The 17,700-nt window shown below is 38.9% G+C and overlaps 1 protein-coding gene across 2 annotated transcripts in view; it reads right to left on the bottom strand.

The window, feature by feature from the left end:
* The window catches only part of LOC106063227 (putative amine oxidase [copper-containing]), a 35,143-nt gene extending 17,443 nt beyond the window's left edge, over positions 1 to 17,700 (bottom strand). The window contains exons 1-8 of one of the 2 annotated variants that reach the window (XM_056004243.1): positions 17,502 to 17,700; positions 14,948 to 15,228; positions 10,532 to 10,673; positions 8,400 to 8,559; positions 5,151 to 5,220; positions 2,525 to 2,637; positions 916 to 1,095; positions 275 to 425 (exon numbers count right to left, since the gene is read on the bottom strand). In XM_056004243.1, coding sequence (XP_055860218.1) covers positions 275 to 425; positions 916 to 1,095; positions 2,525 to 2,637; positions 5,151 to 5,220; positions 8,400 to 8,559; positions 10,532 to 10,673; positions 14,948 to 15,226 — 1,095 coding nt within the window. In that variant the 5' untranslated portion in view covers positions 15,227 to 15,228; positions 17,502 to 17,700. The remainder of the gene's footprint in view (positions 1 to 274; positions 426 to 915; positions 1,096 to 2,524; positions 2,638 to 5,150; positions 5,221 to 8,399; positions 8,560 to 10,531; positions 10,674 to 14,947; positions 15,229 to 17,501) is intronic. The other variant, XM_056004242.1, reaches the window with a different exon arrangement.

Below are 17,700 nucleotides of genomic sequence, written 5' to 3'. Positions count from 1 at the left end.
ATCAGCTGCGTGGAGAGGGGGGAACTGATGTGTGGGCGATATCGTTCCGACCATAGCTAATGCCCAGGCATTCATCTCACCAAGATGATCCATAGTCACTTAGCGACTGAAGGAGGCCAGAGAGAGAGAGAGAGAGAGAGAGAGAGAGAGAGAGAGAGAGAGAGAGAGAGAGAGAAGGCATTTTGATGTATTTGTTATCATGAGTTTCTGACGTTGCTATTGTCCTGGAGGTGCATGGTTTATTATTTCCATCTAATTGTATTGTTGTCTTTACCTTTCGACTCTTTAAGGAATATCTCTTTCCATCGGGTTCGACTTCAGTCGGGGCTCGCTGTGGGTTCAAAGGTTGAGGGTCACCTCGTCGATGCAGAGTGGAAAACGAATCGTGTGTGTGTACAGGCTTGGTCAGTTTTATTTTGGTCAATCTGTTAGTAAACAACCAGCATAATATTCTTTTCTTATCTTATATAATACAGACGTTACTTCAAACAAAAAAAAGGTGATTATGTCCTACGCGTCATGAATTCAGTCATGCATATTAACCAATGACCTAAATTCTGCCGAGTCACTGGTTTTCCTGGCTAGCTCAGGCAACCCATTCCATGCTCTAATAGCGCTATGGAAGAAGGAGCATTTGTACAAATTTGTCCTAGCATATGGAACGAGGAATGTGCCTTTATCTTTGTGTCTTTCAGAGTATTTTATTAAATTTTGTTTTTGATTTTAAGATTGATCATAATGTAGATGCTGCGTATTGTAACATTTTTGTTTTGCTTCTTGATAAGATTATTATTAGTGGGTTTTACAAAAACTATTGAAATTTCAATATAACACTAACAGTAAATAGTAACATAAAACTAGCATCTTATAGTCATAATTATCATTTAAATTATACTTTTCTATTCTATGGCTTACGTATTGTTAATATAGGCTTGTTGAAAGTCTGCCAAAGAATTGAAGATTTGATCAAAGTACCAGATTTTGCTGAAGTTCCACTGCGTTGGGTCAACTCCATTGACCTGACACAAGACGGACATACCAAGTGGATGTAGGGAATGAAAAGGGACATTATAGGTAGGAGTTATCCACAGCTCTCTGGGGAAGAAATTTAAATACAACTATCTTTTTTTTTCGACAATACTATTTTTAACAATTTTATGGTTTAAAGATATACTTGTGGTTTTTTTTTAGAAATCAAATTGAGAGCTCAACATAGACCAACGCGCCTAGGAGATAAAGTTAAAATTTATGATTTTAAGTATTTATATCTTAGCCGATACATGAACCAATAATAATAAGGCTTGCCTTCGAGTCAGAAGATTAATGGGGAATGCAGTATTTCCACTGGCTACGCAGCCCCAGCTGTGACGTAAATTATAGCTTTTATATAGCGCTTCTTTCATGCTTATAGCATGCTCAGAGCTCTTTGGACCAATCTCAGTTGTGGACCAGTGGGGTGTGAGGGGGTATCTAGGAGAAGGTGTTTCCGTGCTGCCTTTATGCGCTCAGTAAACACAACTGCGCCCGAGTCGGGTGTCGAACCTCGAGCCCCCTTCTTAGGTAGCCAATCCAAGCGCACCTAGTCTCTCTTTGCCACACCAGGGCAAGTATAACCATTGTCCACCGGTGGTCAATTAAGATAATAGATACTATGGATTACGGAAGTTGTTTTTTTTTTACTGTATATAGCATTACTAAAAGAAGTGAGATTTTTTTTTCAAATTCACACATTCTTCATTTCTAATTATGTGCACTTACTAAATACATAAACCTCGATCATACATTGATGTTTACCGGTGATAAGACATAGCCTTAGACCGCGCTATGTGGAGAAAGATAGAGACAAAGAAAGCTACCAAACCGAACAATCATTGGCCTGATCCCTGGAAGAAAAGCGTGCCAAACGAAAAATTGTTGGTTCCTTTACCCAGGGCCGGACTTAGACCACTGCAACTTATGCGGTCGCAGTGGGCCCCGCACTTTCATAGGCCCCGCGCTAATTCTAGATGTAAATTATTAAATTAAACCATTATAACTTATATATAATAACAGGGTTTCCTCAGCCTCCTGATTTTCCAGGGCCTCCTGGAAATCTCCTGTAATTGCAAAATATATTTTTAAAAAGTCCTCTAAATCTCGTGCGGTTATTTAAATCTCCTAAAAACTGATACAAATCTCCTGAAAGATAGACGAATATGTCATTTAGGGGCGCCAATCCTAAGCGCGATTAAAAATAAAACGCGGCATTGTCAGCCTTCATTGAATAAAAATTTATTGCAAAGACGAATGTATTTTCTAATACAAAATCTTAATTTTGAGGTTATGCTTATTCCTACCCAGAATGGGCTCCTTGCAGTCCGTTTCGCGTATGGCCCCGCAATTGTTAAGGCTGGCCCTGCTGCTCTACCACCAAAGCGAATGACATCTCAACCTTCGTTATATGTGGACGAGAATATCTCTGGAGAATACGTTTCCGTAGTTAAGTCTAATGATTGCCATAGTCTTACAATACAGATCAAAGTACCTGCTAGTGGAGACATTGGAGATCACTGGTGTGACAGTATACTTGAGACAACTGTCTGGCATGTCACAGTCTGTGAAGGTGGCGTTATAACTTTCTTTCAGTATTGTTCCAATCTGGAAGTAGTGTAGAAAGTATTAAGTAAACAGAACTAAATTCCCTTTGAAACATTGCGGGCCAATAGTGTTAAATTTAATTCAAATGTTTCTGGGGCAAGAGATTTATTACAAAGCGTATATTAAGTCACTCTGTCTGTCTGTCTGGTAAAAAGGGTGTGAACTGCAAATAAACACTACATCCATAGAACAAGTAAACGCATATAAATATCTAGGCGTTATCATCAACAACAAGCTTTCATAGGAAGACCACCTTGGAACTCTGACAAAGAAAACAGCCCAGCGACTCTTTTTTCTATACAAACTCAATAGCTTTAAACTTAACAAGAAGATCCTTGAGACTTTTTACGGTGCGACCATAAAAAATCTGCTAACATACGGAATAACTTGTTGGCAAGGCAACGCCTCATGTAAACTGTTGCGACGTCTAGAAAACATCATTAAAAAAAGCATCAAAAATTACACTCACAACATTACCACATTTAATTTAAAGGAACTTTTTGAACAAAAGAAGAAAAATCGAAAAAATCATGGAAGACAACGGCCACCCGCTCCATCAGAACCACGTCAGGTCGTCGCGAAGTGGGCGACTGCTGTCAATCAAAACAAGAACGGAGCGGTACAAAAACTCGTTCGTACCTCACTCGGTCAGACTCTATCACCGCCACTCATTGATCAGGGAACATGAAATGCACCAAGATACCTGTGTGTAGTCGCTGAATGAACTCTTTATGTTGTCTGTTGTATTTTTCTGTTGTGTTGTCTTTATATGAGAAAAAGAGTCCTTGTAATCACAATAAATTTCCGTAAAGATCAATAAAGCAAGTCTTAGTCTTAGTCTTAGTCTTAGTCTTAGTCTTAGTGTACACTTTATTTCTCCATCACCCATTCTCGTTTGAAACTTCGCACAATTATATATTGGCATAGACAAAACATGAATCAATTTTAAAAAAGTAACCAATTAATGAATTAATTACTGGTAATTAATTTATTTGTTTGATACCAACAAGGGAAACATATCGTTCAGTATTTACTGATAACGTCAAATTTGTTGGGTTGTTGGGTTTAGTCCCCTTAAATAGTTATAGACGCCCATTCTGCCTCCGCGTTCTCCGATCAAGCTGAAACTTTAAAGAATTATTTATTGTACATACCAAAACATGAATAAAAAAAAAACTATTAATTAGTCAATTAATTTTTGTAATTAATTTTTTTTTTAAATATCGAATAATCAAAACTACTCGTACCTTATTTATATAGTTTTAAGGGGGAGTTCTTCTCCTTTATTTAAACTTTGTTTTCCTTTAAAGAGACTTTTTAAATATTTTGCTCGTTGGATGTTTTTCTTGTAGATTATACAATTATTTTGTGTTCAAATAATATAGTAAACTAGCATTTCTACTTGATTGGTCATTTAAAAATTGAGTGGGAAAATGTGGACAGTATCCGGGTCGAACCAAAAGACGTTCGCGCTAAGACACGCTATCAACTTCGCTACCCATTAGGACAACCACAGCTTGAAATAAAAAAATTACTTTTTGAACACGAGTATTTTAGACTGCATTCTATAAATAATAATAATAATAATAATAATAATAACAGAGCAGAATGTTGTAGACAGAAGCCGCAAGAGGTTCTCGAGTCTACTGAACATCTGCTGTACTGGGACAGGCCTATTCTGACCGACAAAACGGTAGATTTCAATCGCCCAGATCTGCTGTTCATCGATAAAAAAGAAAAAACCGCTTCCATTATCGATATCGCCGTACCACTGTCTCATAATTTAAGAAAAACTGAGATAGAAAAACAAAGAAAATATGGGAACCTAGGCTTGGAGATTAAGTGTCTATGGAAATTGTCCAAAATAACAATATACCCCATTGTTATATCAACCGAGGGGATAATAACAACTGACCTCTCAGAAACACCTTCAAGGCCCTTAACATTCCTAGGAACATCTTCGTTGCCTGTTAGAGGGCGGTACTGCTGCAGACCTGCCACATCACCAGAAAATTCCTCAGTGGAAACTGTTAAAGGGACTACGATGAATTTTGTTTCTCTTTAGCGAAACTCGACCCTGGCAGCGCCAGAGAATGAATACTCGTTCGTTTCTTACATAATAATATTATAATATAATATATGCGATACTAGAAAGTCATAGCCCTGGGACAACAGTGTAGGATTAAATTAATAAGGTATTTAAAATCAACTTTACCTTTATATTTCAGGCTAATAGTTTCTTGCATAAAAGACACTTTTTTTTTAAAGCGTTCTTACAATACGTTTACGGGCTATTTTTGTAGAAAATTGTTTTTTTCATTGAAATCATAGTAAAAAGAAATTAAGAAAAAATAAGTCTTTATAGAAATAAAAAGTTTGTGTTGTCTAAATCAGATTCAATGGGGTTTTACTTTTGGCTACATCTTTGGACGAAATAAGGTAGAAGAATTTAATTTTATGAAGAAAAAAAAAGATTCAAAAAATTATCTACAAACTTTTACACGTCAAAGTACCTCAGTGTCAAGCCTCATCAGAAGATCTTTAAAACCTCTATCTGGACTTAGTTCCATCATGGAGAATGGTCTGCAATATTTAAGAAAATGGTTGCCATAATGTAAGTCTATATTTTAAATTGTATGTTTTGATTGAGCCATAGTTTAGTTTAGAGGCGCGGTGAGCCATAGTTTAGTTTAGTGGCGCGGTGAGCCATAGTTTAGTTTAGTGGCGCGGTGAGCCATAGTTTAGTTTAATGGCGCGGTGAGCCATAGTTTAGTTTAGTGGCGCGGTGAGCCATAGTTTAGTTTAGTGGCGCGGTGAGCCATAGTTTAGTTTAGTGGCGCGGTGAGCCATAGTTTAGTTTAGTGGCGCGGTGAGCCATAGTTTAGTTCAGAGGCGCGGTGAGCCATAGTTTAGTTTAGTGGCGCGGTGAGCCATAGTTTAGTTTAGTGGCGCGGTGAGCCATAGTTTAGTTTAGAGGCGCGGTGAGCCATAGTTTAGTTTAGTGGCGCGGTGAGCCATAGTTTAGTTTAGTGGCGCGGTGAGCCATAGTTTAGTTTAGAGGCGCGGTGAGCCATAGTTTAGTTTAGTGGCGCGGTGAGCCATAGTTTAGTTTAGTGGCGCGGTGAGCCATAGTTTAGTGGCGCGGTGAGCCATAGTTTAGTTTAGAGGCGCGGTGAGCCATAGTTTAGTTCAGAGGCGCGGTGAGCCATAGTTTAGTTTAGAGGCGCGGTGAGCCATAGTTTAGTTTAGTGGCGCGGTGAGCCATAGTTTAGTTTAGAGGCGCGGTGAGCCATAGTTTAGTTTAGTGGCGCGGTGAGCTATAGTTTAGTTTAGTGGCGCGGTGAGGCATAGTTTAGTTTAGTGGCGCGGTGAGCCATAGTTTAGTTTAGAGGCGCGGTGAGCCATAGTTTAGTTCAGAGGCGCGGTGAGCCATAGTTTAGTTTAGAGGCGCGGTGAGCCATAGTTTAGTTTAGTGGCGCGGTGAGCCATAGTTTAGTTTAGTGGCGCGGTGAGCCATAGTTTAGTGGCGCGGTGAGCCATAGTTTAGTTTAGAGGCGCGGTGAGCCATAGTTTAGTTCAGAGGCGCGGTGAGCCATAGTTTAGTTTAGAGGCGCGGTGAGCCATAGTTTAGTTTAGTGGCGCGGTGAGCCATAGTTTAGTTTAGAGGCGCGGTGAGCCATAGTTTAGTTTAGTGGCGCGGTGAGCTATAGTTTAGTTTAGTGGCGCGGTGAGGCATAGTTTAGTTTAGTGGCGCGGTGAGCCATAGTTTAGTTTAGAGGCGCGGTGAGCCATAGTTTAGTTCAGAGGCGCGGTGAGCCATAGTTTAGTTTAGAGGCGCGGTGAGCCATAGTTTAGTTTAGTGGCGCGGTGAGCCATAGTTTAGTTTAGTGGCGCGGTAAGGCATAGTTTAGTTTAGTGGCGCGGTGAGCCATAGTTTAGTTTAGAGGCGCGGTGAGCCATAGTTTAGTTCAGAGGCGCGGTGAGCTATGGTTTAGTTTAGAGGCGCGATGAGCCATAGTTTAGTTTAGAGGCGCGGTGGCTGAGTGGTAAAGAGCTTAGTTTCCGAACCAAGGGGTACCGGGTTTCAATGCTGGGATTTTTTAATTACGGGTTCTTAAGGGAGCTTCTTAGTGCGCCCAGCTCTCTGACATTAGTTGGGGGAAAGTAAGGTGGATGTTCGTTGTGCTGGCCACATGACACCCTCGTTAACCATTGGCAACAGTAACTAATGACCGTTACATCATCTGCCCTATAGGATCGCAAGGTCTGAAAGGGGAACTTTACTTTGCTTTTTAGTTTATTAGGAGCTAGTGTTATATATAAATTAATAAAATTAGCAAAAAAACTCAACTCATTCACATAGGTTTTTGAAGTCTGACAATGTTTTCACAGGCTCATATAATATTATTCTGTCATGACAGAATGTGTTAGTATGATACTTATTATTTATTACTTATTTCAGTTTATTTAATTGTAATAAATCATATTAATTAACAATAAACAAAAACTATGCCTATCGGCTATTGTTCGTAGCTTCAAACACATTATTCAATTTATTCAGTACCCAGCCTCAGGGCCGGCCTTAGGCAAACTAGGCAGCTGCCTGGGGCCTCATATTGGTGGGGGAATCTCACAGGTCCGCTATGTTATTTATTTAGAGAGGAAATAGCGAAACTTGTCTTCAGTAGTTTATTGGAGTATATTAGGTTCTTAATAAATTGCATAATTTTAGTTGTTTAGTTTTTATTTTTCTATTTGATTTGGGGGCCACCAAATTGACTTCGCCCAGGGCCTCCCGCTATCTAAGGCCGGCCCTGCCCACTTGGAATGAAGACATGCTTAATACAATATGCAATTGATAAATATTTCATAAATCTGATGAGCTGTAGTTTGGATCTAGTCTAGTGTTTATTGTGAACATCCTTAGCTTTTTACAGGTTAACTAGATGGATCTTGTAACTCATTGGTTAATACTGTTTTGCAATTATTTCATACCGATATTCTGTCTAAATCTGGTAGTGAACACTTAAATATTTGTTCAGACTTGCAAATCTTTTAGTCGTCTGCAATGTTCTCAACAAGCATGACCTGTTTTGGTACATGACTGTCACGGCATGGTTTGAGAATCTCTGTGACATGCAGTAACCAGTGTTCACTGTTACTATCGTTAGCACAACAGACATTGAAATTCACAATATCATTCATTTGGTAGTAGAGGATATGTTTATTAAATGTAAAATAATAACACTCTGGCAAATACGGCCATAAGACGCTAAACAATACTTCAATAATTACTTGCAAGATTAAATAATAAATTTCATAATGATACTTAATAACACTCCACTCAATACAAATAGAACTCCTCAAGACATATGTCCTTTCTCGACAAGGACTGAATAGAAAAACTGCCCGTCTGACCATGTGGCCAGATCAGAAAGAGGCTTGCCCATGATTCAAAGCGAGCCTTCGCTGTGCACGTGAAATACGAAAAAAAAAAGTGTTCTCAGTGAACCCCCGATTACCGCATGTCACAGAGATTCTCAAACCATGCTGTGACAATGACATTATGTTTCTAGTCTTCTTCAACTCTTTCTCTCCTAACAGACGACACCAGCGTTGATTCCACCAGAATGTGGTGAATAATTACGGAGAGACAGAGTTAATCTGCATGCTTTCTAATTCTCTGATTCAGAGTGTGATCTAGACCTTATGGGGGGTGGGGGGGGGGGATGTTCAGTATCAGAAAAAATGTCGTGAACTACCTCAGGGAAAAGTCCAAAGTGTTTCGTGTTTTAGTCTCTAGCTCTTTGAGCAGCTTGCAGGAGAAAACCTTTGGCAGTGGACCACAGTTCCACTCTTCCACCACTGGTGGAGCTTTGTCTCCTCGGAACAATATGACGCGTGCACTTCGAATGACGTCATCTGCAGGTAAAAAAAACCAAAGTAACAAAGTAAAAACCACACGATCATCGACCAATAGAATATTTGTTCTCAATAGATCAGCGGTTCTCAACCTTTTATGCTCGGCGACCCCTTTCTACAATCCACCACTGTGCCGCGACCCCCCCCACACACACACACATACAGCAATAGAAGAGTAGACAATAACAATCCATATTTTCGATGGTCTGAGGCGACCCCTGGCAAATCGTCAATCGACCCCTAAGGGGGTCGCGACCCATAGGTTGAGAACCCCTGCTATAGATGAACTCTGATTATTGTCACATATATTCGTTGTGTACGAAATAAGTTACTTCAACTAAAATATCTTCAATTTCTTGAACCTATTTTTTCTTCTTATCTATCCTTAGGTCGTTCAAATTATTGACGAAGTCATTGACTATGGTTCACTAATGCTAGTAAAATTTTACCCACAGAAACGCTAGCAAAATTTTTCACAAAGAAACACTAGTAAAATTTTGTCCTCAGAAACGCTAGTTGAATTTTACCCACACAAACGCTAATAAATTTTACCCACAGAAACGCTAGTAAAATTTTACCCACAGAAACGTTAGTAGAATTTTACCCACACAAATGCTAGTAAACTTTTTACCCACAGAGACGCTAGTAAAATTTTACCCACACAAATGCTAGTAAACTTTTTACCCACAGAGACGCTAGTAAAATTTTACCCACAGAGAGGCTAGTAAAATTCTACCCACAGAGAGGCTAGTAAAATTTTACCCACAGAGACGCTAGTAAAATTTTACCCACACAAACGCTAGTAGAATTTTACCCACAAAAACGCTAGCAAAATTTTACCCACAGAGACGCTAGTAAAATTTTACCCACACAAACGCTAGTAGAATTTTACCCACAAAAACGCTAGCAAAATTTTACCCACAGAGACGCTAGTAGCATTTTACCCACAGAAACGCTAGTAAAATTTTACCCACACAAACGCTAGTAAAATTTTACCCACAGAGACGCTAGTAAAATTTTACCCACAGAGACGCTAGTAAAATTTTACCTACATAAACGCTAGTAAAATTTTACCCACACAAATGCTAGTAATTTTGTTCCCAAATAAACGCTAGTAAAATTATACCCACACAATAAACAGTAGTTATTATTGAAGGAAATTCATAACATTGACTGCACGTATAGGAGAAATCACTGACCTAGCAAGATACACTTTAGAGACACCTTGTGGACATATTAACAATTCACGACATCTGTACTACTATTTGTATTAATACATTACATTAATCAATATTTCTATAGATCAAGATATGAATAATATGTAAATAATAAACTTTATTATGTGTAGGGAAATATGTTGATCAGTTATGGGTTTGGGTGTGTCTATGCGTTTTAAAATGAGCTGTCTCAACTACCAATAAATGTTTTCACTGTTCCACGATATCTAACGGAATTACCAATTTAAAAAAAACACCTAGAAAGTCACCTTTTGTTATGGAGTCTGTGCGTGTGTGTGTGTAAATACTACAAGGTGGATAGTTAAGCTGTTAAGGCTGAATAGATTCTGATGTAACCTCGAGGGAATCTGCCGTAGTTGAGGTTTTAAATAGGGAAGTAAAAGTTGAAATGGGGTGAAACAAGTGAGTGACCAGTGACAGAAAGACGTGTATTTTTTAGGCTAAGTTGTATTTTTGTTAAAATTTTACAATTTGTAATTTCTGTTAGTCTACATTGAAGTTGAAATATGAGTGAGTAATGTTTACTACAGTTGACCTTTTTGATCAAACAGAAGTTTATTCAACTTTTATTCACATTCGGCAGACAACGGTTCAGTTTCACCCATTCTCTGGAACTGGAACCCAACGACAGAATAACGTTACCTTTCAAATCCTATACTTACGTCTGTAACCCTAACTCGTATACGCCTAACATGGGTTACAGAGTGTGCCAAATAACAAAAAGTATTTCAGACCTTTGACTCCATTGAGATAATCGAGAACCTCCTTCTTTCTGGGCAGCATGAGATCCATCATGAATATGTAACTGGAGTTCAGCATCTCCTGGTCTGGTCTTGCTGCTGTCGTTTCTGTAAAAGTCTCCAGGAACTCACGAAGCTGAATAAAGTAAGAAAGTGAAAGGAGGTACAGAGCTCTGGTTCTGACAATAAAGTAAATTTCCCTTTTCAGATTTCTGACAGTAAAGTAAAGTTCCCTTTTCAGATTTCTGACAGTAAAATAAAGTTCCCTTTTCAGATTTCTGACAGTAAAATAAAGTTCTCTTTTCAGATTTCTGACAGTAAAGTAAAGTTCCCTTTTCAGATTTCTGACAGTAAAGTAAAGTTCCCTTTTCAGATTTCTGACAGTAAAGTTCCCTATCAGATTTCTTAAAGGGACTTCTAGTTCTGACAGTAAAGTAAAGTTCCCTTTCAGATTTCTTAAAGGGACTTCTAGTTCTGACAGTAAAGTAAAGTTCCCTTTCAGATTTCTTAAAGGGACTTCTAGTTCTGACAGTAAAGTAAAGTTCCCTTTCAGATTTCTTAAAGGGACTTCTAGTTCTGACAGTAAAGTAAAGTTCCCTTTCAGATTTCTGAAAGGGATTTCTAGTTCTGAAAGACTCTAAAAACGAACATGAAACAAAGAAAGTTATAAAGTTCTGGTAATCTAATAGTCAACTAATGGCCTTCTAAAAGACATGCAGTGATGTTGAAAGCAACGTTTCTCAGACCTTTGTTTTCCTACCCATAAATTGTAGTTGGGAGTAATGTTTGTGGGGTGAAAGTGCTCGATTGAAAATGGTGTAAAACAAAAACAAATGAATCTATAGTTTGTGTTTCAATGATGGAAGGTTTATAAATTATATTTTTGTCAATGAAACAAACGTATTATCTTCAAAAAAAGAAGATAATTACTTCCTATGCGTGTCCCTAGGTCAATCTAGCCAAGCATGTTAATCAATGATTTATATTCTGCCTAGTCGTTGTTTTTTCTGGCTGATTAAGGCAACACATTCCATGGCTGCCTGGTCGGGATGGCTGCCTGGTCGTGCGGTTTGCGCGCTGGACTGTCGTCCGGATTTATCGATGGTAGAGGGTTCATATCATGCCCGCTCCCATCCCCCGTCGTCCTGAGGGAGGTTTGGACTAGGAAGTAAACTATCTTCAACTCTGAAGGAACATCCGAAACATGTAAAACATTTTACAAACATTTTACATTTTCTAAAAGCACTAGTATAGCTGGAGTATTAGTACAAAATTTGTCCTAGCATATGGAACAAGGAATGTGATTTTATCTTAGTGTCTTTCTGAGTAGCTTTTTTATTTTATTTAGTTTTGTTTTTTGTATTTGAAGAAAAGCATACAGACAATATCACTATGCTTAAATCCAAACTAGAAATTTGAGCTTTATGAAGAAGGGTTAACAATTAGCTCTAGTTTAGTTTAGGCTGCCTGGTCTTTGGATATGCTCTCTGGACTGTCGTCTCAGTAGTCCTGGGTTTCAAAGGTGCATGCCGCCATGTCCTTCGGTTTTTTATGCATCCCGCCAATACGCTTTAATAATTTTCAATTATTAAGAACAACCCGAAATATGTAAAACAAAACTAACAAGCTTCTGAATGATTTTTTTCTTAAATTTCTACAAAATATTCAGCTTTTGAATACTTAAGAGTTAAAAGTAGACATTAATAATGATGATAATAAATAACTAATTGCATATGTTTAATTTGTGTTAGTCTCTTCATCTATCTTATGAACTGAATTCTTCATTAACTTTGAAGTCTCATTTTAAGATAGTTTCTCCAACTTCAAGAAATAATTAAATTATATTACCTCGCTTGCAACTATTAGAATGATTCCATAGCCATAGCTTTGAAATATCATAATTTTAACTCTTTGTCTCCTAACTGACGATACCAACGTTGATTCCACCAGAATGTGGTAAATAATTACGGAGAGAAAGAGTTAAACTATCTCGAATCGTCCTTTAGTTATACGTTTCAATTTTTCAATTTTATGTTTTTATGTAATTAGCATGATAAATTATTTGGTTGTTAGGCTATTTATACGGTAATTTTGTTGTTGTTTTTTTTTTTTTAATACTGCTATCTCTAAAGTGTACATCATGTAAAAAATAGTACTACTACTGCAGGGCCGGCTTTAGATCAATGAAGGCCTTAGGCGAAGTGAATTTGTTTGCGATAGATGAAATAAAAAAATAACAAAATAAGAACAAAAAATAACAAAAAGAGCGAAAAAAAACTAACGTTACGCACTTTATTAAAGACCTAGTGCACTTTAACAAAAAAATTGATTACAGTTTCGCTTCTAACAATAACATTGAGGACAAGATTTTCTATTTCTTCTCTAAAACAATTTTTAGGAGGCCCCCTTTCAACTGAAAGCCTTAGGCGGCTGACAAGTTTACCTATGTCTATCACTGAGACAAATTTTGAAACCAACGACTTATCTAAATAATTGTTCTTATTTTTCTCTTGTTCGCAATAAATGAGGTTAGTAGGTTGTATCATTTATGGAAATAGTTCATGTATTGTTTGTTATTATTAAGTGATACTTGTTCTAGGTATACTCGGACTTGCAAAAAAGATTATGATTTATTAAAAACTATAAATAGAAATAAATTTATAGAATTATCTGTGCTTCTTTAATCGTCTAAGAGCATTGTTTGCATGTTAGAGTAAAGAGAGAGACAGACAGAGAGGAGAGAAAGACAGAGAGGGAGAGACGGACAGAGAGAGAGACAGGCAGAGAGGAGAGAAAGACAGAGAGGGAGAGACGGACAGAGAGGAGAGAAAGACAGAGAGGGAGAGACAGGCAGAGAGAAGAGAAAGACAGAGAGGGAGAGACGGACAGAGAGATAGACAGACAGAGAGGGAGAGAAAGACAGAGAGGGAGAGACGGACAGAGAGGGAGAGAAAGACAGAGAGGGAGAGACAGACAGAGAGGAGAGACAGACAGAGAGAGAGACAGACAGAGAGGGAGAGAAAGACAGAGAGGGAGAGACAGACAGAGAGGAGAGACAGACAGAGAGAGAGACAGACAGAGAGAGAGACAGACAGAGAGGGAGAGAAAGACAGGGAGAGACGGACAGAGAGAGAGACAGACAGAGAGGGAGAGAAAGACAGAGAGGGAGAGACGGACAGAGAGAGAGACAGACAGAGATCGAGAGACAGACAGAGAGGGAAAGAAAGACAGAGAGGGAGAGACAGACAGAGAGGAGAGACAGACAGAGAGAGAGACAGACAGAGAGAGACAGACAGAAAGGGAGAGAAAGACAGAGAGGGAGAGACGGACAGAGAGAGAGAGACAGACAGAGAGAGAGACAGACAGAGAGGGAGAGAAAGACAGAGAGGGAGAGAAAGACAGAGAGGGAGAGACAGACAGAGAGAGAGACAGACAGAGAGGGAGAGAAAGACAGAGAGGGAGAGACAGACAGAGAGGAGAGACAGACAGAGAGAGAGACAGACAGAGAGAGAGACAGACAGAGAGGGAGAGAAAGACAGAGCGGGAGAGACGGACAGAGAGAGAGACAGATAGAGATCGAGAGATAGGCAGAGATGGAGAGACAGGCAGAGAGAGAGACAGACAGAGAGAGAAAGACAGAGAGGGAGAGACGGGCAGAGAGGGAGAGACAGGTACAGAGGGAGAGAAAGACAGAGAGGGAGAGACGGACAGAGAGAGAAACAGACAGAGAGGGAGAGACAGGCAGAGAAGGGAGAGACAGGCAGAGAGGAGAGAAAGACAGAGAGGGAGAGACAGGCAGAGAAGGGAGAGACAGGCAGAGAGGAGAGAAAGACAGAGAGGGAGAGACAGGCAGAGAAGGGAGAGACAGGAAGAGAAGGGAGAGACAGGCAGAGAGGAGAGAAAGACAGAGAGGGAGAGACAGGCAGAGAGGAGAGAAAGACTGAGAGGGAGAGACAGGCAGAGAAGGGAGAGACAGGCAGAGAAGGGAGAGACAGGCAGAGAAGGGAGAGACAGGCAGAGAGGAGAGAAAGACAGAGAGGGAGAAACAGGCAGAGAGGAGAGAAAGACAGAGAGGGAGAGACAGGCAGAGAGGGAGAGACAGGCAGAGAAGGGAGAGACAGGCAGAGAATGGAGAGACAGACAGAGAGGGAGAGACAGGCAGAGAAGGGAGAGACGGGCAGAGACAGGCAGAGAGGAGCGAAAAACACAGAGAGGGAGAGACGGACAGAGAGAGAGAGAGAGGACAGAGGAGGCAGAAAGATGGAGAGACTGAGAAAGAAAGAGGGACAGGCAGAAAATGAGAAATTGAGAGAGAAACAGAGAGAAGAAAAATTGAGAGAGAGAGAGTCATAGAGATGGTCAAAGAGAAAGAAAGAGAGAAAGTATATTTTACAGATTTTAACGACCTACATTCTTTATCTCCGCTGAGGTCAGGTCATGGAAAGGGCCTGGTCTGGGAGACTCCGTCAGGTCAAGGACGTTATTATTCGTGTTGTTCTCCCCGCAGACTGTCGGCTTCTTGGCCACACTGACCGGTTCTGTAGTGACCATAGCAGCCTTTCCTTGCAAGCTGTCCCTTTGTGCAGTGACCACTATCAGAGCTATGGCCAGGCCGATGGAGAAGAGGCACATAATGAAAGATAGCAGCGGCCAAAACCACAGCTTACAGAAGGGTCTAGCTGCAACCATTCCTGGGGATCAAATCACATTTATATTACGACTCTATAACATTGCCATGGTAACAGTGAATTCATTTCCATTTCATATTGACGGGAGGCACGGTGGCTGAGCGGTAAAGCGCTTGACTTCCGAACCGGGGGACCGTGGTTCGAATCCTGGTGAAGACTGGGATTTTTTATTCCGGGATCTTCAAGCGCCTCTGAGTCCACTTTTACACCAGGCGGTTAGTCGTTGTGCTGGCTACATGACACCCTTGTTAACCGTAAGCCACAGAAACAGATGACCTTTACATCATCTGCCCTATAGACCACAAGGTCTGAAAGGGGGAACTTTTCATATTGACGGGGATACTGATATTATCAAAAAGCAGGCAGAAAATTACAAAAAAAAAAATAAAATGGTGATCCTGAAAAACTGATATTTAAACTCAATGTATTTGAAATTCTAGTAGACGCGGTGGCTGAGTGGTAAAGCTCTTGGCTGTCGAACCAAGGGTCCCGGGCTCGAATGCTTTGGAAAAGTGGGATTTTTTAAATTAGGGATCTTTAGGGCGCCTCTGGGTCAACCCAACTTTAATAGGTACATGTCAGTAGATGGGGAAAAGAAAAGGCGATTGGTCGTTGTGCTGGCCACATAACACCCTCGCTAACTATGGGCAACAGAAACTGTTGACTTTTACACCACCTGCCCTATAGAGAGAGAAACACTTTGCTTCTGATCTTATAAGTGGTAAAAAAGTTTTCAATCAAGAGATAGATAGATTGATATAGATATAGATATAATTGTTACATAACAAAGAACTCAGCGCCTTGACCTTAATGACTACAAGACGAGCCATATAGAGCCGTCACACACTAAGCCGCTGTACTCTCGTTTATTGTAATGTAATATATACATCACAGTGTAAGGAATATGTATAATATATGTATGAATGTTAAAGGAGTATGTATATATGTCCAATACTCTCGTTTATTGTTATGTAATATATAAATCACAGTGTAAGGAATATGTATAATATATGTATGAATGTTAAAGGAGTATGTATATATGTCCAATACTCTCGTTTATTGTTATGTAATATATAAATCACAGTGTAAGGAATATGTATAATATATGTATGAATGTTAAAGGAGTATGTATATATGTCCACAATAGAGATCAAAACCTATCGACCAATATTGATAACACTTGGTTTGTATGTTCCTGAGATCACGGCGGAGACCGTAGTGAGTGTTAAATGTCTCTCCCACAACAAGAAGGCCATAAAAATAAAATAGAATATCTAAATTTATCTCTATTGATGAAACGAAATTTTTTAACAAATCGGGTAAACCCGTTTTTCACAGTATTTTGTTATACGTGGTATGAATATGTCGGCTAAACAAGTGTAAACCTCATTTTCAAAGTCGACTTTCGTTTTCATGTGGAAATTAAAAAAGTGTTATGGGAACATATCGCTATGTTTGACAAAGATCTAAATCTAATGCATAATTAAGCGATATAGGCCCAACAGCTAAAGCCCAAGGGCCGCGGGTCATATCCGGCTAGATATTCCTGTAGGCCGGGTCAACTTGTACCATTTCGGTATTTAATATTATGATTGCAAATTATTGTCAAACTGTTAAAGGGTACTGTCTAAATAGATCAACACACATTTACATACAATGTACTTTATTAGTTCTTATTTTAAATAATGATCAAAGTTTCCTTAATTGTTAGTAGTTAACAAACAGATGTCTCAGAAATAAATAATACATATATATATATAGCCTATATATATATATATATATATATATATATATATATATATATATATATATATATATATATGTATATATATATATATTTATATATAACTATATGCTTTAAAGTTTAAAAAATTTGATAGAAATAAATAAATTATTCTAATTTGTTAATATAATCATTCTTATAAATATGTATCATTTTTAAAGACGTGAATTAATTTGAGCAAAAAAAATGGCTTATAGAATTAATTTTACAAATAAAAAGGTTGGAACTCAAAAGACAAAAAAAAAGTAGCCTTTTCTGAGATTAGTGCACGGACAGACGAACAGACAGACTACACAAACTTAATTACAGTTTTAAGGTTTTAGGTGGGGGGGGGGAGGGTTACAATGAGATCGCATTCAAAGGCTTGCTAGATTGTTAACCGCTAGACTGTTTGGTTGAAGAAGAGTACCTCTAGACAAGTGTTATTTCTGCAATCCTTGCCTAAATTTTTACGATATCTCAAGTTAAAACACAAAAATATATGTGTACTTACTTTTCACTTATGAAATCAAACGGTATAACTATGCAGCACCAGGAGTGATAACTCCCAGCTTCACTGCTGTCAAACTACGTCAAGGGAAACAACTCTACTTCCCCTTACCAACCCCCCGAGTCATTATGGTGAAGATTGGCCATCCATAACGCATCAATGTCCTTGGGTTTTTTGAAAGGAATGGTTCTCGTGGTAAATA

The sequence above is a fragment of the Biomphalaria glabrata genome, chromosome 11, assembly GCF_947242115.1.
Source record: "Biomphalaria glabrata chromosome 11, xgBioGlab47.1, whole genome shotgun sequence".
In the NCBI taxonomy this organism is placed as follows: domain Eukaryota; kingdom Metazoa; phylum Mollusca; class Gastropoda; family Planorbidae; genus Biomphalaria; species Biomphalaria glabrata.
This window is presented reverse-complemented; position numbering and strand designations above follow the sequence as displayed.